The 24,422-nt window shown below is 40.7% G+C and overlaps 3 protein-coding genes across 3 annotated transcripts; 1 reads left to right on the top strand and 2 right to left on the bottom strand.

Annotated features, from left to right (window-relative positions):
* Positions 1–7,422: 7,422 nt before the first annotated feature.
* LOC119725633 (CCR4-NOT transcription complex subunit 11-like) lies at positions 7,423–19,170 on the bottom strand. Its single transcript, XM_038197112.1, has 11 exons — positions 19,066–19,170; positions 17,230–17,335; positions 15,549–15,683; positions 14,200–14,313; positions 13,500–13,669; positions 12,676–12,808; positions 11,849–12,055; positions 11,118–11,267; positions 9,751–9,855; positions 9,049–9,099; positions 7,423–8,210 (listed from the first exon to the last, which is right to left on the bottom strand). Exons 1-11 carry the CDS (start codon positions 19,101–19,103, stop codon positions 8,061–8,063), a joined length of 1,359 nt encoding a protein of 452 aa, XP_038053040.1. The 5' UTR covers positions 19,104–19,170; the 3' UTR covers positions 7,423–8,060.
* Positions 19,122–21,280, top strand: LOC119725634. The gene is made up of 3 exons (XM_038197113.1): positions 19,122–19,201; positions 19,860–19,962; positions 20,413–21,280. The coding sequence occupies exons 1-3, from the start codon at positions 19,151–19,153 to the stop codon at positions 20,562–20,564; spliced, it is 306 nt and encodes a 101-aa protein (XP_038053041.1). The 5' UTR covers positions 19,122–19,150; the 3' UTR covers positions 20,565–21,280.
* A 1,022-nt stretch (positions 21,281–22,302) lies between these two features.
* LOC119725386 lies at positions 22,303–23,959 on the bottom strand. Its single transcript, XM_038196792.1, has one exon. The coding sequence runs from the start codon at positions 23,957–23,959 to the stop codon at positions 22,319–22,321; it is 1,641 nt and encodes a 546-aa protein (XP_038052720.1). The 3' UTR covers positions 22,303–22,318.
* Between the last annotated feature and the right edge of the window lie 463 nt (positions 23,960–24,422).

Raw genomic sequence — 24,422 nt, 5'->3', positions numbered from 1 at the left:
AATGTTATAATGGACGGCTGTTCTTTTTCACATCGGCTAAGCTGACGTGTCTATATCAGAACGAATACTCTCCGTCGAGTGCGCAATTTAAATGACGAATGGCATACGGGGACGAGCTAAGAAATGTTGCGCATCCCGGGAACAATGCAGCAAAACTTTCTGGCCGACCCTAGTATATGAACAACTGAGACATTTTTTTACGCCGAGCATTGTTGAGTAGAACCCTGAACAACGTACACCTGTGATTTTTGTGATTCCATTTGTGCAAACTCGGACCGGAGGCGGGCTTTTGACGGCACGGCAAAAAGTCAATATTCACGTTCACTTACAGATGTCGACACAATTTCCACGAAATCGATATCTCCTTTATGAAGAATCACGGCAGATGGGCGTTGCCATGGCAAACTATTGATTGATGATTAAGGAATATGGTCTTAATATTATCAAAATGTTATCAGTGATTTTTTTAATTAACTTCTTTCCATTATTTGCTGAAGCAATCTCAACATATAACGACAGTCGGTTTTTGTGATAAAACACTCACCGATCAAGAACAGAAATGCACAAAATACATACATCAGCGTCATTATTTCAAAATCTGGGATGTCTGCATACCGATTAATGATCCTCTTGCACGCAGAGAAGTGTAAGCGTTTTAGGGAAAAAACAAGTAAATATTTGGCCAAATTCGTAAAAAATGAAAGGATTGCACCTTGATTTTTTTTTTTACAAATTTGTGTGGACAAATGGACATTTCGAATGAATTTCCGTATTTTTAGGAGAAAAGCAATTTTTGACCAAATTTGATTAAAAATGTCAGGCTAACCCCTTGCAATTTTTTTTTGGGGGGCAAAAAAACCCCCAATTGCTTCCAACTTGCAGAAAAGATGCCCAAGGGACCCCAGAACACATTTCAATGCCGATTGTGGACAGATGGACTTTTCAAAGGAATTCCTGTATTGTTTGAAGAAAAGTTAATTTTTGTCCAAATTTGATTAAAACTGTAAGGCTAACCCCTTGCTTTTTTTTTAAATTTCGCCCAAAAAATAAAATTGCTTCAAACTTGCAGGAAAGATGCCTAAGGGACCCCAGAACACATTCCAATGCCATTTGTGAACAGATGGACTTTTCAAAGGAATTTCTGTATTGTTTGGAGAAAAGTAAATTTTTGGCCAAATTTGATTAAAAATCTAAGGCTAACCCCTTGTATTTTTTTGAACTTTGCCTAATAAATTAAATTGCTTCAAACTTGCAAAAAAGATGCCTAAGGGACCCCAGAACACATTCCAATGCCATTGACTTTTCAAAGGAGTTTCTGTATTGTTTGGAGAAAAGTACATTTTTGGCCAAATTTGATTAAAAATCTAAGGCTAACCCCTTGTAATTTTTTGAACTTTGCCTAAAAAATTAAATTGCTTCAAACTTGCAAAAAAGATGCCTAAGGGACCCCAGAACACATTCCAATGCCGTTTGTGAACAGATGGACTTTTCAAAGGAGTTTCTGTATTGTTTGGAGAAAAGTACATTTTTGGGCAAATTCCTTGCTTTTTTTTTTACAATTTTGTCCAAAAAATAAAGTTGCTTCAAACTTGCAGGAAAGATGCCTTATGGACCCTGGAACACATTCCAATGCGATTTGTGGACAGATGGACTTTTCAAAGGAATTCCTGTTTTGTTTGGAGAAAAGTTAATTTTTGGCCAAATTTGATTAAAAATGTAAGGCTAACCCCTTGCATTTTTTTTGAAATTTGTCCAAAAAAAAAATTGCTTCAAACTTGCAGGAAAGATGCCTAATGGACCCTGGAACACATTCCAATGCAATTTGTAAACCGATGGACTTTTCAAAGGAGTTTCTATATAGTTTGGAGAAAAATAAATTTTTGGCCAAATTTGATTAAAACTGTAAGGCTAACCCCTTGCTTTTTTTTTAAATTTCGCCCAAAAAATAAAATTGCTTCAAACTTGCAGGAAAGATGCCTAAGGGACCCCAGAACACATTCCAATGCCATTTGTGAACAGATGGACTTTTCAAAGGAATTTCTGTATTGTTTGGAGAAAAGTAAATTTTTGGCCAAATTTGATTAAAAATCTAAGGCTAACCCCTTGTATTTTTTTGAACTTTGCCTAAAAAATTAAATTGCTTCAAACTTGCAAAAAAGATGCCTAAGGGACCCCAGAACACATTCCAATGCCATTGACTTTTCAAAGGAGTTTCTGTATTGTTTGGAGAAAAGTACATTTTTGGCCAAATTTGATTAAAAATCTAAGGCTAACCCCTTGTAATTTTTTGAACTTTGCCTAAAAAATTAAATTGCTTCAAACTTGCAAAAAAGATGTCTAAGGGACCCCAGAACACATTCCAATGCCGTTTGTGAACAGATGGACTTTTCAAAGGAGTTTCTGTATTGTTTGGAGAAAAGTACATTTTTGGGCAAATTTGATCAAAAATGTAAGGCTAACCCCTTGCTTTTTTTTTTACAATTTTGTCCAAAAAATAAAGTTGCTTCAAACTTGCAGGAAAGATGCCTTATGGACCCTGGAACACATTCCAATGCGATTTGTGGACAGATGGACTTTTCAAAGGAATTCCTGTTTTGTTTGGAGAAAAGTTAATTTTTGGCCAAATTTGATTAAAAATGTAAGGCTTACCCCTTGCATTTTTTTTGAAATTTGTCCAAAAAAAAAATTGCTTCAAACTTGCAGGAAAGATGCCTAATGGACCCTGGAACACATTCCAATGCAATTTGTAAACCGATGGACTTTTCAAAGGAGTTTCTATATAGTTTGGAGAAAAATAAATTTTTGGCCAAATTTGATTAAAAATGTAAGGCTAACCCCTTGTATTTTTTTGAATTTTGCCCAAAAAATTAAATTGCTTGAAACTTGCAAAAAAGATGCCTAATGGACCCCAGAACACATTCCAATGCCATCGCTGGACACATGGACTTTTCAAAGGAATTCCTGTATTGTTTGGAGAAAAGTTAATTTTTGGCCAAATTTGATTAAAAATGTAAGGCTAACCCCTTGCATTTTGTTTGAAATTTGGCCAAAAAATTAAATTGCTTCAAACTTGCAGAAAAGATGCCTAAGGGACCCTGGAACACATTCCAATTCGAATCCTGGACGGATGGACATTTCAAAGGAATTTCTGTATTTTTAGGATAAAATCAATTTTTGATCAAATTTGATTAAAAATGAAAGGCTTACCCCTTGCATTTTTTTGAAATTTGCCCAAAAAATTAAGTTGCTTCAAACTTGCAGGAAAGATGCCTAAGGGGCCCCAGAACACAATCCAATTCGATTTCAGGACAGATGGAAATTTCAAAGGAATTTCTGTGTTGTTTGGAGAAAAGTACATTTTTGGCCAAATTTGATTAAAAATGTAAGGCTTACCCCTTGTATGTTTTTGAATTTTGCCCCCAAAATAAAGTTGCTTCAAACTTGCAGAAAAGATGCCCAAGAGACCCCAGAACACATTCCAATGCCGTTTGTGGACAGATGGACTTTTCAAAGGAATCCCTGTATTGTTTGAAGAAAAGTAAATTTTTGGCCAAATTTGATTAAAACTGTAAGGCTCACCCCTTGCATTTTTTTTGAAATTTGTCCAAAAAAAAATTGCTTCAAACTTGCAGGAAAGATGCCTAATGGACCCTGGAACACATTCCAATGCAATTTGTAAACCGATGGACTTTTCAAAGGAGTTTCTATATAGTTTGGAGAAAAATAAATTTTTGGCCAAATTTGATTAAAAATGTAAGGCTAACCCCTTGTATTTTTTTGAATTTTGCCCAAAAAATTAAATTGCTTGAAACTTGCAAAAAAGATGCCTAATGGACCCCAGAACACATTCCAATGCCATCGCTGGACACATGGACTTTTCAAAGGAATTCCTGTATTGTTTGGAGAAAAGTTAATTTTTGGCCAAATTTGATTAAAAATGTAAGGCTAACCCCTTGCATTTTGTTTGAAATTTGGCCAAAAAATTAAATTGCTTCAAACTTGCAGAAAAGATGCCTAAGGGACCCTGGAACACATTCCAATTCGAATCCTGGACGGATGGACATTTCAAAGGAATTTCTGTATTTTTAGGATAAAATCAATTTTTGATCAAATTTGATTAAAAATGAAAGGCTTACCCCTTGCATTTTTTTGAAATTTGCCCAAAAAATTAAGTTGCTTCAAACTTGCAGGAAAGATGCCTAAGGGGCCCCAGAACACAATCCAATTCGATTTCAGGACAGATGGAAATTTCAAAGGAATTTCTGTGTTGTTTGGAGAAAAGTACATTTTTGGCCAAATTTGATTAAAAATGTAAGGCTTACCCCTTGTATGTTTTTGAATTTTGCCCCCAAAATAAAGTTGCTTCAAACTTGCAGAAAAGATGCCCAAGAGACCCCAGAACACATTCCAATGCCGTTTGTGGACAGATGGACTTTTCAAAGGAATCCCTGTATTGTTTGAAGAAAAGTAAATTTTTGGCCAAATTTGATTAAAACTGTAAGGCTCACCCCTTGCTTTTTTTTAAATTTTGCCCAAAAAATTAAAATGCTTCAAACTTGCAAAAAAGATGCCTAAGGGACCCCAGAACACATTCCAATGCCATTTGTAAACCGATGGACTTTTCAAAGGAGTTTCTGTATGGTTTGGAGAAAAGTAAATTTTTGGCCAAATTTGATTAAAAATGTAAGGCTAACCCCTTGTATTTTTTTGAATTTTGCCCAAAAATTAAATTGCTTGAAACTTGCAAAAAAGATGCCTAATGGACCCCAGAACACATTCCAATGCCATTGGTGGACACATGGACTTTTCAAAGGAATTCCTGTATTGTCTGGAGAAAAGTTAATTTTTGGCCAAATTTGATTAAAAATGTAAGGCTAACCCCTTGCATTTTGTTGGAAATTGGGCCAAAAAATGAAAAGATGCCTAAGGGACCCCAGAACAAATTCCAATGCCATTTGTAAACCGATGGACTTTTCAAAGGAATTCCTGTATTGTTTGGAGAAAAGTTAATTTTTTGGCCAAATTTGATTAAAAATGTAAGGCTAACCCCTTGTGCAAACTTGCAGAAAAGATGCCTAAGGGACCCTGGAACACATTCCAATTCGAATCCTGGACGGATGGACATTTCAAAGGAATTTCTGTATTTTTAGGATAAAATCAATTTTTGATCAAATTTGATTAAAAATGTAAGGCTTACCCCTTGCATTTTTTTGAAATTTGCCCAAAAATTAAGTTGCTTCAAACTTGCAGGAAAGATGCCTAAGTGGCCCCAGAACACAATCCAATTCGATTTCAGGACGGATGGAAATTTCAAAGGAATTTCTGTATTGTTTGGAGAAAAGTACATTTTTGGCCAAATTTGATTAAAAATGTAAGGCTTACCCCTTGTATTTTGTTTGAAATTTTACCCCCAAAATAAAGTTGCTTCAAACTTGCAGAAAACATGCCCAAGGGACCCCAGAACACATTCCAATGCCGTTTGTGGACAGATGGACTTTACAAAAGTTCCTGTTTTGTTTGAAGAAAAGTTAATTTTTGGCCAAATTTGATTAAAAATGTAAGGCTAACCCCTTTGAATTTGTTTGAATTTTGCCCAAAAAATAAAGTTGCTGCAAACTTGCAGGAAAGATGCCTAATGGACCCTGGAACACATTCCTGCAATATTTGGAGAAAAGTACATTTTTGGCCAAATTTGATTAAAAATGTAAGGCTAACCCCTTGTATGTTTTTGAATTTTGCCCCCAAAATAAAGTTGCTTCAAACTTGCAGAAAAGATGCCCAAAGGACTCCAGAACACATTCCAATGCCGTTTGTGGACAGATGGACTTTTCAAAGGAATTCCTGTATTGTTTGAAGAAAAGTTAATTTTTGGCCAAATTTGATTAAAAATGTAAGGCTAACCCCTTGCTTTTTTCCGAAATTTGTCCAAAAAATAAAATTGCTGCAAACTTGCAGAAAAGATGCCTCATGGACCCCAGAACACATTCCAATTCGATTTCTGGACGCATGGACATTTCACAGGAATTGCTGTATTGTTCGGAGAAAAGTACATTTTTGACCAAATTTGATTAAAAAGGTAAGGCTAACCGCTTGCATTTTTTTAAAATTTTGGCCAAAAAATAATATTGCTTCAAACTTGCTGGAAAGCTGCCTAAAGGACCCTAGAACACATTCCAATTCGATTTCTGGACGCATGGACATTTCAAAGGAATTGCTGTGTTGTTTGGAGAAAAGTACATTTTTGTCCAAATTTGATTAAAAATGTAAGGCTAACCCCTAGCATTTTTTTTTAAATTTTGGCCAAAAAATAAAATTGCTTCAAACTTGCAGGAAAGATGCCTAAAGGACCCCGGAACACATTCCAATGCAATTTCTGGACGGATGGATATTCCAAAGGAATTCCTGTATTGTTTGGAGAAAAGTTAATTTTTGGCCAAATTTGATTAAAAATGTAAGGTTAACCCCTTGCTTTTTTTTTTTAAAAATTTCCAAAAAATAAAATTGCTTCAAACTTGCATGAAAGATGCCTAATGGACCCTGGAACACATTCCTGCAATGTTTGGAGAAAAGTTAATTTGTGGCCAAATTTGATAAAAATGTGAGGCGAACAAATTGAATGGCAAGCCAGAACAATTATTTTTAGTCAAAAAAACGGTCAACTGTGTGGTTTATTTACATAATTACACATACATACAACAGCTGGACAGGCTCCAAGGGCACATTCTCCATCGCACTTGCTCCAGGCAGAACCAATCAATATTAACAAAACAAACGGTGACTGCATAATTGAGTGCTACGCAAAGAGCAACAAGCTAATCAATACAAAATTCATTCTGTGTTCAGTTCATCGTCAAAGATAATTTACTGCCCAATATCTGGTATTTTTCCCTTACACTGTAAACAGCAGTTTCAAAATGGAAGTTTAAAAATACAGGGCGAGTCAAAAAAAAAAAGGAAACCCAAATGTCGAGACCAAGTTCTGCATGTAGCACTTTCAAAATCTAGGATATGAAAGCCCAATTCATAAGCTTTCTTTAAGTACAAGAATCATTCAAATCACTGAGGTACTTTTTAAGTTACGGAGTTTAAACACAACCACCGTTTAAAAGTTCTGTCCACGGATCACAAAAAAAGGTGTGTGTTCTTTCAGCAAAATGAAAACAGTTCACACACATCCCTATGTCATCTCTTTTTTTTTTTTGCAGAAAGAACACTTAACTTTTTTGTGATCCATTGACAGAACCTTAAAACGGCGGTTGTGTTTAAAACTCCATAACTTGAAAAGTATACAAGTGATTTGAATGATTCTTGTACTAAAACAAAGCTTATGAATTTAGCTTTCATATCCTAGAGTTTGAAAGTGCTACATGCACAACTTCACTAAAACAATGGTCCCGACATTTGGGTTTCGACTTTTGTTTTACTCACCCTGTTGTTTTTTTTTTCGACATCAGCTTTGTTTCACTAGATATAACTTATTGAAATAGTCTCTCGTCAATGGCGTTGAGCACACATCAAATTTTTGTGACGCGCAGCGGCTGCGCTGTATTTCAAAGAAATTTCGAGCAACACGGGCGCGTTTTTAGAACATTTTGCACACTGCGCGCATACGGATCTGGTGGCGTTGAACACGCAGTTGTAACTTTCCTACGAAGATGGCGTCCTATGAGAGAGATCTATTTGATGCCAATCATTACGGTGAACTCAGTTCAAATTTCTTAAATAAGTTTTAACGGCTTAACTAGGGGCCCTTCCTAATCTAATGTAGGCAACTGTTCATATCACACAAGGAAGACCTTAGTGCAAGCAATAAAGTGTAGAGTCTAACTGAAATTTGTCAAAGCGATGAATTTGGGATATGTAGCACGATATGAGACGGAGGGAGCCCCCCCCCCTTCTTTGTGTTGGTCATTGTGTTACCAGAATCTCAGGAAATCTTTTGAGATATCTAGAGGGGATGTGTTAGGTAACAATAGTCTAGGGGTTTGCATAGGGTACCCGTCCATCTCATATTGTGCTGGGTATAGTCGGGCATTGAAGTTTGCCCATCTGAAGGAGCTCTACTTCTTGTGGGCCGTCGGTTGGGTCTGGGGTTGCGTCTGTTGCTGTTGTTGCTCACTGTCCAACGTCTTGAGAAGTCGGAACAGGCCGGCCGCCTCACGGATGTGGCTGAACTCAATGCAGAAAGCCTGCATCTCAATGGAAAGATCCTAGAGATAGGAAAAGTGGAGGGGGAGGTACAAAAAAGGGAATTATCATCTCAAAGAAAAATTGCCTGCATTCCTGTGGATAAGCAAGAGCAGAGACTTTATCATGTCATCATAAGTGATCATAAGTCATCACAAGTCAATTTCAAGTCGTTGCAAGACAGTCATATGTTATCTTAAGTCATCTGAAGTCGTTGAGAGTCAATTACCAAGTACTGAATCACTAAAGCCAGCGCATCATCACAAGCGATCACTAGTCATCACAAGCCATCACAAATCATCACAAGTCATCACAAGTCATCACAAGCCATCTTAAGTCATCACAAGTCATCAACGGTCATCACAAGCCATCACAAGTTGTCAAAAATGATCATCAAGTCATAACAAGTCACTACAAGCCATCACAAGTCACGACAAACCATCACAAGTCAATCACAAGTCACAGCAAGCCATCAAAAGTTGTCACAAGTCATCACAAGCTATCATAAGTTATCACAAGTCAATAAGAAGACAATCATAGGTCATCAAAGTTTAATCACATAATCATTACAATTAACCACAAATCCATCACTAGTTAATCACAAGACAAGCTATTGAAATCAATTCTTGACAATGGCATTCACGTGTCAATGTTCGTCCTCTGTTACTAGTAAATGTCTTCTCACTGAATTTTGATTTTATTCTGATCAGCACTTGCACTTTAACTGACAATGAATTACATTTCAAGAAGTCTTTTCAAAAGTAGATGGTCCATGGAGGTTGTTTTCCATCCATGAAATCTACTGGTAATAAAATTAAAATTTTGAAATGTGAGAACTTTTGAGTTCAGCATTCGACATACCTTCACATTGATGATTTTATTCCGTATGAGCGACTGGAGAAACACACACACCTGTAAAATCACAAAAAGACAAGAGTGATAATAATGGGCTGGTACAATGGTAAATCTTTGGCCCGGGTTCCAATCCCACCTAGGCCGATGAAGAAGTTTTTCACGGTTCTTACCTGATAAAGGGGTGTGGCCTAGTGGTTAGGGGTGTTAACTACCAGTACGACCTTTAATCAAGGTTAGCTTTTAGATGATGATTTGCTGGGTTACTTTTGGGATAAATGCAAATGATCATATACGCCTTTAACCCTAACCCCCTAGGGCCTCTTTGCTAGGAACCATCCTCAATCCTCCAAAATCCTCCAAAATTGTTCACTCATGTTCAAATGAAGGATGCCATGCGCCTCAATCCTTCAAAATGATCAGACAGTCCTGCCTCTCAAAATGCATTCATCTTTAATCCTGCAAAATCCTACTCTTTATTCAAACACCATTCATCCTCAATCCTCCAAAATCCTCATGTGCTTCAACAACATTAATTCTTAATCCTCCAAAATCCTTGTGTTTCTCAAACACCGTTCATCCTCAATCCTCCAAAATTCTCCAAAACCGCTAGGAGGATTTTGGAGGATCGAGGAGGGTTGGGGTTAATCTAGTCCCAGTTCCAAACTTGACAACAAACTCAAAAGAGTCCAGTCTATGGCTACTACTTACCAATCTGACAAGTCTGTTCTGCATGTACTTGTCTTTGATGGTTTCGCACGTCGTGATGCAGTTGGAGATGTACAGATGGACAAACTCTTGAGGCAATTCAACAGCCTGCAATAATTTGTAAAAAAATATTATTTGACAGAAACCTGAAGGAAAAGACGACACTCTCAGGCATCTGTGAAATTCTGGTAACAAGTAATTTAATCAAAAATCTTTCTTTGCACTTTTTTTAAGCGGAGTTTTTTGCTGGATTAATGATAACATAACTTTGCAAACTGGCAAATTTGTTGCAGAAAAAAAACACCCGTTTAATTCCTGATGGGTTACAAAGTGCTTGTGTTCTTGGGCAAAACACTTTACTACAATCGTCTCCCTCCATCCAGGAGTACAAATTGGGTACCTCTGAGGGTAGCGACCAGACTGCACGGCTCTCAAGCCTCTGCAGAAATCTGACCTCTTGACAGGGAAATGGTGCTTGTGTCCTCGGGCAAGACACTTTACTACAATTGCTTCTCTCCGCCCAGGAGTATAAATGGGTACCTGTGAGGGTAGAGGCCAGATTGCTCTGATGCTTGTTTTCTTGGGCAAGACACTTTACTACAATTGCCTCTCTCCACCCAGGAGTACAAATGGGTACCTGTGAGGGTAGAGGCCAGATTGCGCTGATGCTTGTGTTCTTGGGCAAGACACTTTACTACAATTGTCTCTCGCCACCCAGGAGTATAACGGGGTACATGTGAGGGTAGAGGCCAGATTGCGCTGATGCTTGTGTTCTTGGGCAAGGCACTTTACTACAATTGCCTCTCTCCATCAAGGAGTACAAATGGGTACCTGTGAGGGTAGAGACCAGATTGCTCTGATGCTTGTTTTCTTGGGCAAGACACTTTACTACAATTGCCTCTCTCAACCCAGGAGTACAAATAGGTACCTGTGCGGGTAGAGACCAGATTGCGCTAATGCTTGTGTTCTTGGGCAAGGCACTTTACTACAATTGCCTCTCTCCACCCAGGAGTACAAATGGGTACCTGTGAGGGTAGAGACCAGATTGCGCTGATGCTTGTGTTCTTGGGCAAGACACTTTACTACAATTGCCTCTCTCCACCCAGGAGTACAAATGGGTACCTGTGAGGGTAGAGACCAGATTGTGCCGATGCTTGTGTTCTTGGGCAAGACACTTTACTACAATTGTCTCTCTCCACCCAGGAGACTAAATGGGTACCGGTGAAGGTACAGACCAGATTGGGCTAAATCGAGCTGCTGCAGAAAACTAGTCTCATGGCCTGATGAACAGGGGTAATACTGGAGAAACACTTCAGGAGCTTCGGTATAAAGCACTAGATAGGCAGCACATTATCATTTTTGTTATTTACCGTTGTGAGTCGGTTGACGACTTCCATGGAGTGTAACGACATGTCCATGTTGACCAGGACGGAGAAGTACTCCGTGATCTGATTGGATTGCATCAGCCTCAGGAGGACCTCAATGGCCACGATGGGATTGTGCTCCACCAGACCAGGAAGCTGGAAAGTATTTGGACAAAACATATTATGAAGGTTTATAGAGAACGTATTATTACTTCAGAATGTCTAATATGGGACACCAATTCTGCATCCTTGAGTCACCAATTTGCCACCATGCACCCCTCCACCCATTTTGCCTACACCTTGTGGGCGTTAGCCCCATGGGATCCTTACGATTCCATTTTCGTCCATCTATGAACCCATTCACCCAGTCTGCCTACGCCCATAACACCCACCATGAGGGGTATTATCCTAATGTGTTAAACCGGTTTGGGATCCTCGCACCCCTATGTGACCCATTTAGCCAGTTTGCCTACACCCTGTGACACACTTTTGTGGGGTTAACCTCTGGTTGTAGATCACTTTGAAATTCTTACACCCAAATTCACCACCAACAAGCACCCATTCACCCAGTTTGCCCACACCCTGGTACCCACCTTGTGGGGTGTCAGCCCAATGTGGTACACCAGCTTGGGATCTTTCTCTAGCTCACTGACCAACTGTTGCTGCTGGGGTACCCACCCCTTGCCCTCGCCATAAAAGCCCCCCTTCACCCAGTTTGCCTACACCCTGGTACCCACCTTGAGGGGTGTCAGCCCAATGTGGTAGACCAGCTTGGGATCTTTCTCCAGCTCACTCAGCAACTGTTGCTGCTGGGGAAGCATCAACGTTTCCTTGAATGCTTTGGTCATCAGTCGCTTGACCTCAATTCCGGCGCTGTTGTTGACGCACATGGTGTGATCCCACGCTAGATTGTGGTCGGCCGTGACTGGATTCATCCACACCAACTGACAAAACGAAATAATTCAACAAACTTTTTAAATGTTGTAAATTGAACATTCCTGCATATGTAAAAAAATTGGAGCATGTGCTTAAAGCAGCTGCATTTTGACATAGAAAACGCGGCAAAATATTAAAAAGTAAAGATGGGTCAACATCTGCTGTTCATTATAAGCCCAGTAGTTCCTAGCACCTGTACTGCCCAAATTTGCTTTTGCTGTTATCCCTATACCGCCCCGAACTGCCCAAACTGCCCCAGTACTTATGGATTCATCAAGGAGTCCATGTACAACGAAAAACAAGAGCTTATGGGTTACTTGTATAATGTCAAATGTCAACTGCCAAAAGTAAAAGTTCTAAAAATCGTCGCCTCCGTGCAACAAGGTGGCATCGCCTAAAATGGGCGGTACGTGAACCGCGAGCGTCAGAATGTTAAAAGGTCGTATTTCACTTAAAATAACTTGGATGTACACACAAAGTCAATGGACGTCGAGATACGACACGAAGCGTATTCACGCGATATGACTTTGTTGCAGAATGACTTACAACCTTGTTGCACTGATGCGAAGAAATACAATAACAAATTATCAATAAGTTTGATGTTCTAAGTAAAAGTGCTAAGTCTTACCTCGTCCTCGCAGACGTGGAGGGGCGGGGCTAACCGAATCAGTTCCGGTCTGAAGCTGGCATCCATCGGTGGTTTGTTGCCGCACATCAGGCTCTCCATCACACTGGAAGCCATCTCGGCATCATACGTGGATCTACGGGGAGGAAATTACAATCCGTTCATTGACGGCCGCGTCTGAATTAATTTAATTGGTTAGGGCTGGTTTGGACTTAACGCAAATGCGATGCAAATGCCAATGCGAATGCATAGGGAAATTTGAATTCGTGAAACATCCACCGAATTGAAGGCCATGTCTGAATTAATTGACTATGGCTGATTTAGACTTCATGGGAATGGGAATGCGAATGCAAAGGGAAATTTGAAGTTGGGAAACATTCACTGAACTGAAGGCTACGTCTGAATTAATTGACTATGGCCGATTTAGACTTCACGCAAATGCGATGTGAATGCCAATGCGAATGCAAAGGGAAAGCTGAAGTTGGGAAACATTCACTGCAAAATTTGCCGGAGTTGAAATGCGTTTAACTTTTGTGAATTCACAGCGCGTGCAAAACTTCCTAAGACGTCACAATTTCACCTTTTGAATTTGCTTCGGCTTTCTCGCCGACTAGTATTAAGCTCCCTTACGACTTCAGCTACTTTCACTCTCAGTCAGTAACTTAGTCAATTTTGTGGGGGGGGGGGGGGGGGGGGGAGTCAGTCAGTCCGTCAGGCAGTAATAAGTCCGTCAGTCACCAGGTCAGCAACTCAGTCACTCACTCAATCAGACGTCAATAAGCCGGCCTTTGTGTCCGGCAGAAACATTCATCACAAATGTTACCTACCCAACATCTGGGTCAGGATCACTCATGATACAGGACAGCCCCGCCCGGCTCTGTAGCGGCAACTCGGACTGTCTCTCGGCGAGAGCTAACTGTAGACCAGTCAGGTCGATGGGTGGGGGGTTAGGGCCTGGGTCCATCACTACGATCTGTCGAGGCACCTTCTTGAAAAGCTGATGAGAAGAAAAGTATGCATGATTCGTTCGCCGTGACAAAAAAGTTGATGCATACCAAAGGTTCACTTATGCTAAAAAAAAGTAATAATAAATTGTCAAAACCCCACAATCCTTGCTCACTGCTAGCTGGAGTTATCCAGCCCTAAATTTTATCATTGGGTTGTCATTTAGGGCTGGAGGAAGCTTTTAACGCGAACCAGCAGAGTTGGCAGGTCCAAAAAAAAATTCAATTTTGTCCCTGTTACACACTAATTTCAACTGGAACTCACCCAAACCTTGCCTGGAATAACCATTACACAGGTCCTTGAAGTAAAAAACGATCCACGATGAAGATTTTTCCAAATTTTTTTGGGACCTGCCAACTCTGCTGGTTTGCATGAAAAGCTTCCTCCAGCCCTAAATGACAACCCAATGATAAAATTTAGGGCTTGATAACTCCAGCTAGCTCACTGCTAAACATTGCAAGATACACAGCTTGGTACAGATGAAAGCATCTCACGATGCCTGTCTCCTTTTACATGCCTTACCTCTCTCTGAGGACTTCCAGATGATGAGACAAGCTGCGACAGGAAGTACCTCTCGGCCTTCCCGATGGGCGGCATTCTGACCAGATTGTTGGCGGTGTCATCCTCTGCGCCAGCCTTGAAAGAAAAATTGATTCAGAAAACATAAAAGTTTGCATCTATTGAAACCGCTACCCGATGGAGCATCTGAAGTGTTAATTTTTTTGCCAAATATTCCTGTTCCAGTTAGAATGTTCCATGTGGATTGTGATTCATTCCTAGATAGAAAAACTGCTTCATTATTAGGCAAAACATTTGTCTACATGTACAGCAGTACATCCTCTCTTACTTCTAAATTTCTAATTAAAATTATTTCTAAATTTCTATTCTTTTGTGGACCTCACGGTCCTCACTTTAGCATCATTCTACTGCTGCAGTAGTCAGATTAAGTAATCTCTGCAGTATATTTCGGGTAGCAACAAGCTTTTCTTGATTTTTGAGTCACTTTAATATCATTCTTTTTATTTGACTTGATCCGCACGATATAAAGTTCAGGACAGTTTTATTTCTCAAATTTCTTCCAAGTATTCTTCGCTCACTGAAGCAAATTTTGCACCCTTCGAAGCTGCCACTCTAGTTGTTGCGTAATATCCTGCTGCGCTGCGTCGGTACCGCGCTACGCTCTGTTGACTGGTTGACAACTGTGAGTTTCTACGCTCCAGATTGTGCGGGAACCAGTGAAAGTGCTTGGATGAGGATAATATCAAAAGTAACATGGTACTCATCCAGGTACTTTTACTGACATAATATTGCAGTCGACCGGGTACTTTTTACAATTCGCTGAATTATTTTTACAACTGGAAACCTGATATAAATAATAATATGCAACTCTTGGGCAATAGTAAGTTAAGGTTTGCAGTAGTTTAAATGTTCTTTTTTGTCTTTATTGTTGACACTCTACTTTTTCTGGTCTCTGCTCAAACAAGTTAATAATAATAATAATAGTGGATATTTATAAAGCGCACGTATCCACCAGGACTGGTGCTCAAGGCGCTACATCATTATTACCCCTGCTCATTGGGCCCATGAAACATTCCAAATACCATCTCAGCTCCCTGGGGAGTATACAGCTCGATGCAGCCTGTTAGGCGCAAGGAAGCTAATTCAATCACAATAACCATCTCTGCCCTCACAGGTACCCATTTACTCCTTGGTGGAGAGAAGCAATGAGTGACAAAGTGCCTTGCCCAAGGGCACACGCACCATGACCCCGCCAGGACTCGAACCCACAACCTGCAGCTTTACCCGCAGACCACGAATCAGTGCCCTTAACCACGAGGCCACAGTACTCCACACGTTTTAATAAAACTTACTAGCAAATGGGAGAACACGGGGGCAAAAGGGTTGTTTCCTATCGGTTCGTTACGATGCATTTCCCAGAGATAGAAGAGCGCCACCAATCGTTGTGCTGCGGAGGGGAGGAGATCTTGGTTCTGTAATAGTAGGACCTGGATGGAAGAAAGAAGTCAGGAATGTTTAAAGATGAAAGATCCAAGTTCTTCACGAGCTTATTCAGGCCCCCCCCCCAAAAAAAAAATTGTGTTCACAATTGCCTGACCTACCTGGATTTGTAAGGCCAAATCAAGTTCAAAATCAAGTTCAAAATTTTCTTTGCCGCATTTTATTTAAAATAAAGTACACTTTTTCTTAAACTCTTCCCTGAGCGTTTTTGTGCGTTTTTGGGTAAGGCAAACACAAAGAAAGTTCTGCTTCCGATTATAGCGTAGGTAGGTAGGGAATTTTTTTTTTTGGCCAATTTTTTTTTGGTGCTCGATCATATGGAAGCATGTGTGTGTTGTCTAGGGTAAAAGGTAGAAATTGATGGTTTTCGGAGGGTTTTTTCCCCTCATTTTTTTCCCATTAAAAATCAGGATATGGGCTGTCAGAATAAGGTAGGTAGGGAAACCGAAAACAGAAATACTTTCGTTTGGCCTAACTACAAAATTAAAGAGGTTAATAACCCCTTATACCTCAATCCTCCTGACGGTTTTGGAAGAGTTTGGAAAATTCAGGATGATTGCATTTTGACAGGCAGGACTGTCTGATGATTTTAAAGGGTTTAAGGTGCTGGGTTTGCCTATCCGTCATTTGAACATAAGTGAAAAATACTGGTGAATTTTGGAGGATTGAGGATGGTTGCTAGCAAAAAGGGCCTCTGGGGTTAGGGTTAAACAGAAGCATGTTAAAGGTAAACAAACTAAGAATAAAAGACAGACAAATGTACACAAAAAGTAACAAAATTAAAATATTGTCCTACCTTTTTACCTCAATATTTCTTAGGGAGTTACCGTAAACATACAACAAATTTTCTCGGCCTTAGCAATCACAAGACAATCACAAGAATTGTATGTCAGGTTATCACAGTGTATTTACAATCAAAGTAGCTGGAGTTACCCAGCCCTAAATTTTATCATTGGGTTGTCATTTAGGGCTGGAGGACATTTTTCACGCGAACCAGCAGAGTTGGCAGGTCCAAAAAAAATTTGACGTCACGCGGAAACGGAATACCCGACGACTGTTTCATGCACGATAACCGGCCAACTTTGGTTGCCGTCCAGTATCGCAGCTATGATGCGAGTGGTAAACGTCAACAGTCGTCGGGTATTCCGCTTCTGCATTAGTGACGTCATGCGCCATCAGCCAGCGCAGCCGGCAAGAACGAACTGGTAAACGCGCTGTGCACAAATCCAATTGCGGTCCTCGCCATGACCGCACGGTTGTCGGTTTATGACTCCTTTTTTCACTTCAATTGTAGGCTGAATCTTCATCGTGGATCGCTTTTTACTTCAAGGACCTGTGTAATGGTTTTCCAGGCAAGGTTTGGGTGAGTTCCAGTTGAAATTAGTGTGTAACAGGGACAAAATTTGGACCTGCCAACTCTGCTGGTTCGCGTGAAAAATGTCCTCCAGCCCTAAATGACAACCCAATGATAAAATTTAGGGCTGGGTACTCCAGCTACAATCAAAGGCATAAGTCGTTTGTATGTAAACTCACCAGGGCTGAGCCAACTTTGTAATGGTCCTGCATCCTGAATGCATGATGGAAATTGGTGGCGAGAATCTCAAAGGAACTGGTGCTGACCTGGTCCTCCGACAGCAAAACTGTTCAAAATTAAGTAATGAAACAAATTCATACGAAAATACAAGGCAGCTTGACAATTACAGTGCACTTCAGAAAGATTCCCAACCTGTCCATCACTAATTTGTCCCTGCAGTTTTATCAGCCATCAGAAAGTGATAACATGTCATAAAAAGTCAAATTTAGCAGAGCAAATATTGAAGCATTTACTGAGAAAACACTTGAAATTTGTCAGACCAGTCTCATATAGGATTTGAGCACAGAGTGACAAGTGATGTACTTGGAACTAATTCCCTGCCCAAGTTCTTGTCAATATACCTGTAAAGAAAAGTCAAGCAAACATAGACACTCCCAGCCCCCCCCCCCCTCCCTCCCCATCTGAAATTATTCAACCCCCCCCCCCAAAAAAAAAATCAAAAAAAAATCAATCAATCAATAAATATGCCTAGGAGTAGGCCCAAATAAATAAAATAGGAGAAAAGAAAACAATTGAAACTACAATGATAGGAAAGAGACCATTGATAATTTTATATGGAATAGATATTCACTGACACTTGTCAGCGAATCAAGTGTCGACTGCCATGTTGTGAACATGTGGGAATCATGAAGGGGGTCAGACAAGTCGACCGTTGAGACAACTCGACTCGGGACAAGTCGCCCGTTGAGACAACTCGACCGTTGAGACAACTCGACCGTATGTGCGATAACTGGAAAGACAAGTCGACCGTTGAGATAAGTCGCCTCGTTTTTGGGCCTAGTTTTGGGGATAGTACCGGGATTTTGACGGCGGCTGATCGCCGTTTGGTAGTTATGACACATAACAGAGCAGAGCCGATGTAGCGCAGCGTGATTGTCCGTGCACATCGTTCGAATTTGCCGGGCCTGTGCGCGCATCTCCGGTCAACCGCGTGGCCGTACCGTGCACGTGCCGTGCACGTTAGCTGTCTCAACGGTCGAGTTGTCCCAAGTCTAGCCCCATAAATGTGGCCTATTTACTGGACTGCCTCCGTAAACATAGGCCACACATCCACATGTACAAAAATCGTGTCGACGGAGCCAAATTTTGATTTTCACATTTAGGCTTAGTTTGTAGGTTTTTTTTGCTTTAGAAGCATACTCACCCTCTTTATAGGCTAATCAGAAAGTGCTGCCTTTTTCAGATGTCTAATTTTTGTGAAATTTCATGTTGAAATTTTGATACACAAACGTGTAAAATGAATCTGGAAATTTCACGAAAAATATACATCTGAAAAAGGCAGCACTTTCTGATTAGCCTATAAAGAGGGTGAGTATGCTTCTAAAGCAAAAAAACCTACAAACTAAGCCTAAATGTGAAAATCAAAATTTGGCTCCGTCGACACGATTTTTGTACATGTGGATGTGTGGCCTATGTTTACGGAGGCAGTCCAGTAAATAGGCCACATTTATGGGGCTATCCCAAGTCGAGTTGTCTCAACGGTCGACTTGTCTCAACGGTCGAGTTGTCTCAACGGTCGACTTGTCCCGAGTCGAGTTGTCTCAACGGTCGACTTGTCTGACATTTATCATGAATGTGCACGCAACATCAACCACAGCCGGCTATCCTAACGTTTTTTTACACGCCATATCAATGTTTTCAGGTCACTGATAATCTATAAAATGTATTGTTATTGAAAAGCAAAACAACTTGATTTCCCACAGAAGTCTTCTCTTTGAATAGAGACATGGCCAAGCACAGTAATATACAAAATGAAATACTCGTGAAATCCTCACTTGAGAAGACTCGCCAGCTCCTTCGCGGACAGCGCCATCTTGGAACATGTGATGAAGAGCGCCCTCAATTGGCCATTCGATCAAGATGGCAGCCTCCGTGAAAAATGTCGTCTGGAATTTTCCAAGATTTCAGCTGGTAAATTCCGGCTTTAAAATCTATTTAACTTTGGTTTTCTTTCCGTAATATCCCATGCAAAGTACTCTGGAGTACAAGGGTGTTCTTTTAGATCGAATATTTTGGCATAGGCTCTTTGGCCTTTAATATTTTGCCGTCACCGGCAATAGGGCCTAGTTCTCAACTTTTTTTTGCCGTGAAAATATGTTCATTCCTGATAAAAGAAAACGGACGTCATGCTATTGTGCATATGAATGTTACGGTGAATGGCCAGCGATCATGGAGCTGCAGTCATGGCAGTGCCACAGTGTAGTGAGCTTGGTGAGATTAGCCAGGCTATGGATTCGAAAGATCCCTGGCTCAAAATCGGCCTAGCGTATGTTTCTTCTTCAAATTTATAGTTGGGATATTTAAAATTTTAGGGAAAGCTTCAACGTGCTGTACATGATTCCACCAAAACTACCGACATGGTTTCTCAGAGCACGAATCCACAGCCCTGCAATTACTTGACAAACAAATTTAATGAGAAAACATTTGTGATTTTCTTTGAAACTTCTTACAAATTCAAAGTACAATTTCACATCGTCTTCACTAAAAAGAAAAAAGAAAGAAAAGAAATGCTGCCTGGTTTGTGATATTCATCGTATATGACACTGCAGTTCTTTAATTTCAATCACAGGCTGGAGTATACATGAGACAAAGCCAGCGATTGGCTAGCAGCAAGGCATCAGGGACAGCCAAGCCAACAGCCAAAGGAGACAAGAAAAAGGCTGCAAAACAAGGTTCGAAAAATGACTGGGATTCCAGATGTTGGTTAAAACGTTACCCAAATCTTGAGATAGTAATATTTTGTGTAGTAATTGTCTGCTTAGTGAATTTAACATTGTGCTAGAGACTTCACAGTATTTACTGTGCCAGTTTACTTTGTCCAATCAGCTTCGTTTTAGTGTCTTATATTGCACCAAGGCTCAACTTGTATGCATTCACAATGGCTGAGCCATGCAGTTACATAATTATTAAAAGAAAATCGGGAAAATGAAAGGAACAAAGCTTGACCATAATGCCATACAATAATCATTTGTGTCACAATTTAATAAAGTACCATAGCCCAAATGGTGTGATGAATAAATTTGAAGCATCTACCCCTCCAAAAGTTAATAATAAATATAAGAGTTTGTATTACCAAGCTGGTGAAATACAGTCTTTTGGTTGTTTTTTTCCATTAATTCCAGAGCCTATCTCTGACACGCCCAAGGCATCTGCCAGTGAAGCGCCCCCTTTGTACACCTATGAGGTCCCCACGTATGACGACTGGTACTTCTATAATCTAGAGAGTGACATGTCGAAGTATCGGATACCCCAGCCGGAACCAGGCAAACCCTAGACCGGACAAGAGCTCGTGACGAGTATGCGGTGCTGTTTGATAGACTCCCACATGAACGTCAATCGAGACAGGAATGCATGTCCTTTCCCCCACCGAATGGGAGGGTCTGGGATTTGGAGAAAGGGGGGGGGGGGGTGGTTCTGACACATGGAATAAATGTTAATAAAGAATAAAAAATGGGCCTTACATTTGAAATTCTAGATTGCATGGAGATGTGTATGCTGAAATTGTTTCTTTTGCAGCCAATGTTTCTTCTTATAACTTGTGAGCAAAAGGAGGGCGTCACACTGCACCCAGGCCCACCCCCCCCCCCCCCCCCCCCCCCCTGCCCCTGTCCCTCTCAGAATGCTTTGAAGGCAGTGGTAAAGTTTGTATTTATTTTAGTTCGCAAATTTATGACCTGTAGAGTCAATAGAGTAAATTCATGTTAAACTTGAAACCGTTTTGATGCCACTGGTATTTTATTTTAAATTTTGTAAAGTTGAATTATAATTCATCTCTTGGAAAACATGCTTCACAGTGTCGTTAAGCTTCACTGTCTGGAACGGAATACACTTTTTTGTTTGCAACATTCTGTGGATTTTGAATCCAATTTGATGTAAAAGTGTCAAAATGTTAGATCATATGAATTACATTGTGGAAAATGTACAACCAAAATGTGAACACCCCCCCCCAATACTATGTACCAGTTTAAATTGCCGACCACCCCCCCCACCCCCCCAAAAAAAAAACCCACCAGAAAACCAAAAAAAAACCCCCAAAACAAAATTGAAACCCAAAACCTACTGATTTAAGGAAACATATGTCATCAGTTGTTACCCCCAGACGATGCTGTGAACCCCCAAAAACATATAAAACCATCTCAAATTACTCCATACTTTGTTGACTGAAGTTATGTATGTATTTGACTAGTAAGTTTAATACTAACTAATAATCTCTTCCCATTATACTGTTTTTCACTTCTTCTGCCAGTATATAATTGAACAACTGAATATTTTCTAATCTAGGCCAACTTGGCACGTGTGCCCGCTGTCTCTTTCTGAATAGCAAGGAGGCGATTTCTATAAGTATTTTTAGTCCGCATTGAATTGGTATTTGACGTTCGAGTTGTAAATAAAAAGATCCTTAACATAATCATAACCTAAGCAAATGTGTGTTATTCTTATGATGTCATTTAGCTTTTGAGTTTATCTTTAAAAAACAAAGTTAGGCTATATATACAAGCTTTGATATTGACAAAATCGCAAATATTGTAAAGCGATAAATCAGTTACATTTTTTACAATTACGTCAATTAACTTTACTTTATTGCTATTGTCACAGTATCCATAATATTCTTCAGTAATCTGCTGCACAATTGTACTCTGGATAGTAACATCGTGCGCGACCAATAAAAGCAAAAACAAACAACAAAAAAACAAACTTTTCCCCACGGAAGTCAATCTTTCCCATAATGCACTGCAAAAAGTCCTCTCCGCGATAGTCTACTGGTGGCGCAATTGCCATTGAACTTTTCTTTAAAAGTGATTCTCTAAGTTGTTTCTCTATGCTTATTGATTAATTAGCTACACACAAAACTGATCTGTACTGAGTCTGAAGTTCAGTCTTCATTCACTTTGTGGCACGTGCATGTCCAGTCCGTAACGCTATAATATACACCCCCTCAACACAATGTATAATAAGAATTCCGTGCCTCTCGCACCGGCCGCCCCGCACGTGGATCTCAGGTGGTCCGAGTAAAGCGCCACCAAGTGTTCACGCAAGGGGTCCATTACCGGCAACACTTGTGTTAACCTGCTCGTACTTATGAAAGTCATCTTCCGGTGTTCTGTGGCAGTTGGCGATAAGGTAGCCACCGTCGTCTGCAGGATTCTTGCAGCGTGCACCGTCATTGGGATGGTGACCGTCCCCTGTATTAGTCTTCGGCTCCGGTATTTCCATGTAATCGGCAGATCTTCTAGAAACTTCTAGCTGAACTTCATACGGTGTTTCATCCAGTGGCGTGTTACTTGTTACGTCCGTAACGCGTTTATTGTCAGCATCTACGTTAACGTGCTCGTAATGGGAGTCACTTTCCGGTGGTCCGTGGCTGTTAGGGACGAGATAGTCATCAGCATTGCCGAAAACTGTGTTGATATATGACACATTGGGATTTTGGCTGTTAGTGACTTTTGATTTGTTGGGCTCTTTTTCCACAACGGCAGATCCAGCGGGGCCTATTCGAACTTCATAAGGGGCTTCGCGCGAGTTCCTCCCGCCGAGGTGTCCCGTCTCGCCCGCTGGTTGACAGGGTCGCTCGGTCCCTCCTCTGTTATCCATTATGGTGACCGAGTATGGGACGATAACGCTTACATTTCTCTCATCTCTTGTTGTGCTCGTTGCGGAATTTCTACCCGGGTTGTTGTCTCTGTTCTTAGAGCCAGGGCCTCGCCGCTTTTGTTTGATGCAAATCAGTGAGACAAGGAGTGTTATCAATAATATAGGTATGACCACCGCTGGCACTAGGGTTGAAGTGTTTATACCAGGCGAACCACGTGCGTCCGTTGTGGTTAATTGAGCGTCCGTTTTGGTCTGTACCGTTGTGACAGACTGAGTGGCCGGTGGCAGGCTTGATGTAATTGGTTCGACCGGTAGAATGATGATGATGTTGCAGGTCTTGTTAAGGCCTGGAAAAGCCGAACCGGTGACCGTACACACGAGATTTGCGTACGGCTGCGTCAGTTGGGACAAATCAAGTACGTTCTTTACACGTTCTTGTCCCGTCTCGTCTGTGTAGTGTTCCAACGTGCCATTTAGTTCCTCGCTCGTTGATTCCACGGTCCATCTTATGGTCACATTGGGGTATCCCTGCATCGAGTCACACCACACAATCTGGTTTGCAGGAGAAATGTCTGAAGCATTGCTTGAACATATCGGGCTCTCTTGTGGGAAGTTCTTTACTGATACGTAGACATTGCCCCAGCGATACGGATAACTACCGGTCCATCTGGCACTACAAATGTATCTTCCGGAATCTGATATTGTTACGTTTGCAATGTGTAAAGAGAAAGTATGATGATTATTCTCTATAAACACATACACTGAAACACGAGAATCGGCCGTCCGTATTTCGGAATTCGTTGTAATCACATTATCGAGACTACCTATCAGCCAACGAACGCTCCTTTGGTCATCAGGATGCGACGACACAGAGCAGGTCAAAGTCAGTGCTTGGCCTGCCGATACTTCAGTGTATTCGTCCGGTGGCAAATCCCCACCACGTGTGAGAACGATGGCTTGTACTCTACCGTTATGAACCAAGCAGCAAACGAAACTCATCAGAACGTAGCACCCTACAGCAGCCCAAATCAAAGTCTCAAACAGCCCGAACAGATCATTCTTTGAGTGAAATCCCATTGTAGTATATCGACGCCAAATGTTTATATTCACAGAAGAATACAGCTTGTTAAACATTCGATTACGGCAATAACGCTCCCGAGAAAAAAATTTCTCCCGCGAAAAATATCATGTATAATAACATTTGTCGTATCACACAGGTTGCTTCGAGCTAGAAGTCGTACTGTAGTATTACAAACGGTAAAGTTAGATCTTTCTCACCCAGTTCCCACGGTCCATGCACAAATCTTTGCAAGGTTTTTTTCATACTAAACACCGATGATGATTATTCCCACTAGTTAGACGATCTTTGGCATGAAATATCTTGGTTAAGGTGCCAAATGTTCGTCACATTTAAAGGCAGAAATGCAGGTTGTTTCCAAAACTGTTTGCTGTGTGCTAAACAAGGCTACTCCTGTAGGTAGTCGTTACGGTCTAATTCACACATGACGGAAGTAACCGTAGGCCTATACCCTTTTTGACG

This window comes from Patiria miniata, unplaced genomic scaffold (genome assembly GCF_015706575.1).
Source record: "Patiria miniata isolate m_02_andy unplaced genomic scaffold, ASM1570657v1 HiC_scaffold_19, whole genome shotgun sequence".
NCBI lineage: Eukaryota > Metazoa > Echinodermata > Asteroidea > Valvatida > Asterinidae > Patiria > Patiria miniata.
Note: the sequence above shows the minus strand (reverse complement) of the source record. Positions and strands in the feature narration are given on the sequence as shown.

Bases quoted from the DNA above. Each gene is read 5' to 3' on its own strand.
- LOC119725633 (XM_038197112.1), bottom strand. From the start codon at position 19,103: ATGGCGCTGTCCGCGAAGGAGCTGGCGAGTCTTCTCAA. The intron at 12,056-12,675 runs GTAAGACTTAGC...TCGTTTTGTCAG, and splicing joins TCCACGTCTGCGAGGACGAG to TTGGTGTGGATGAATCCAGT. The intron at 9,100-9,750 runs GTAAGTAGTAGC...GTGATTTTACAG, and splicing joins AGAACAGACTTGTCAGATTG to GTGTGTGTGTTTCTCCAGTC.
- LOC119725634 (XM_038197113.1), top strand. From the start codon at position 19,151: ATGGCAGCCTCCGTGAAAAATGTCGTCTGGAATTTTCCAAGATTTCAG. The intron at 19,202-19,859 runs GTAAATTCCGGC...TTTCAATCACAG, and splicing joins ATTTTCCAAGATTTCAGCTG to GCTGGAGTATACATGAGACA. The intron at 19,963-20,412 runs GTTCGAAAAATG...CATTAATTCCAG, and splicing joins GAAAAAGGCTGCAAAACAAG to AGCCTATCTCTGACACGCCC.
- LOC119725386 (XM_038196792.1), bottom strand. From the start codon at position 23,959: ATGGGATTTCACTCAAAGAATGATCTGTTCGGGCTGTTTGAGACTTTG.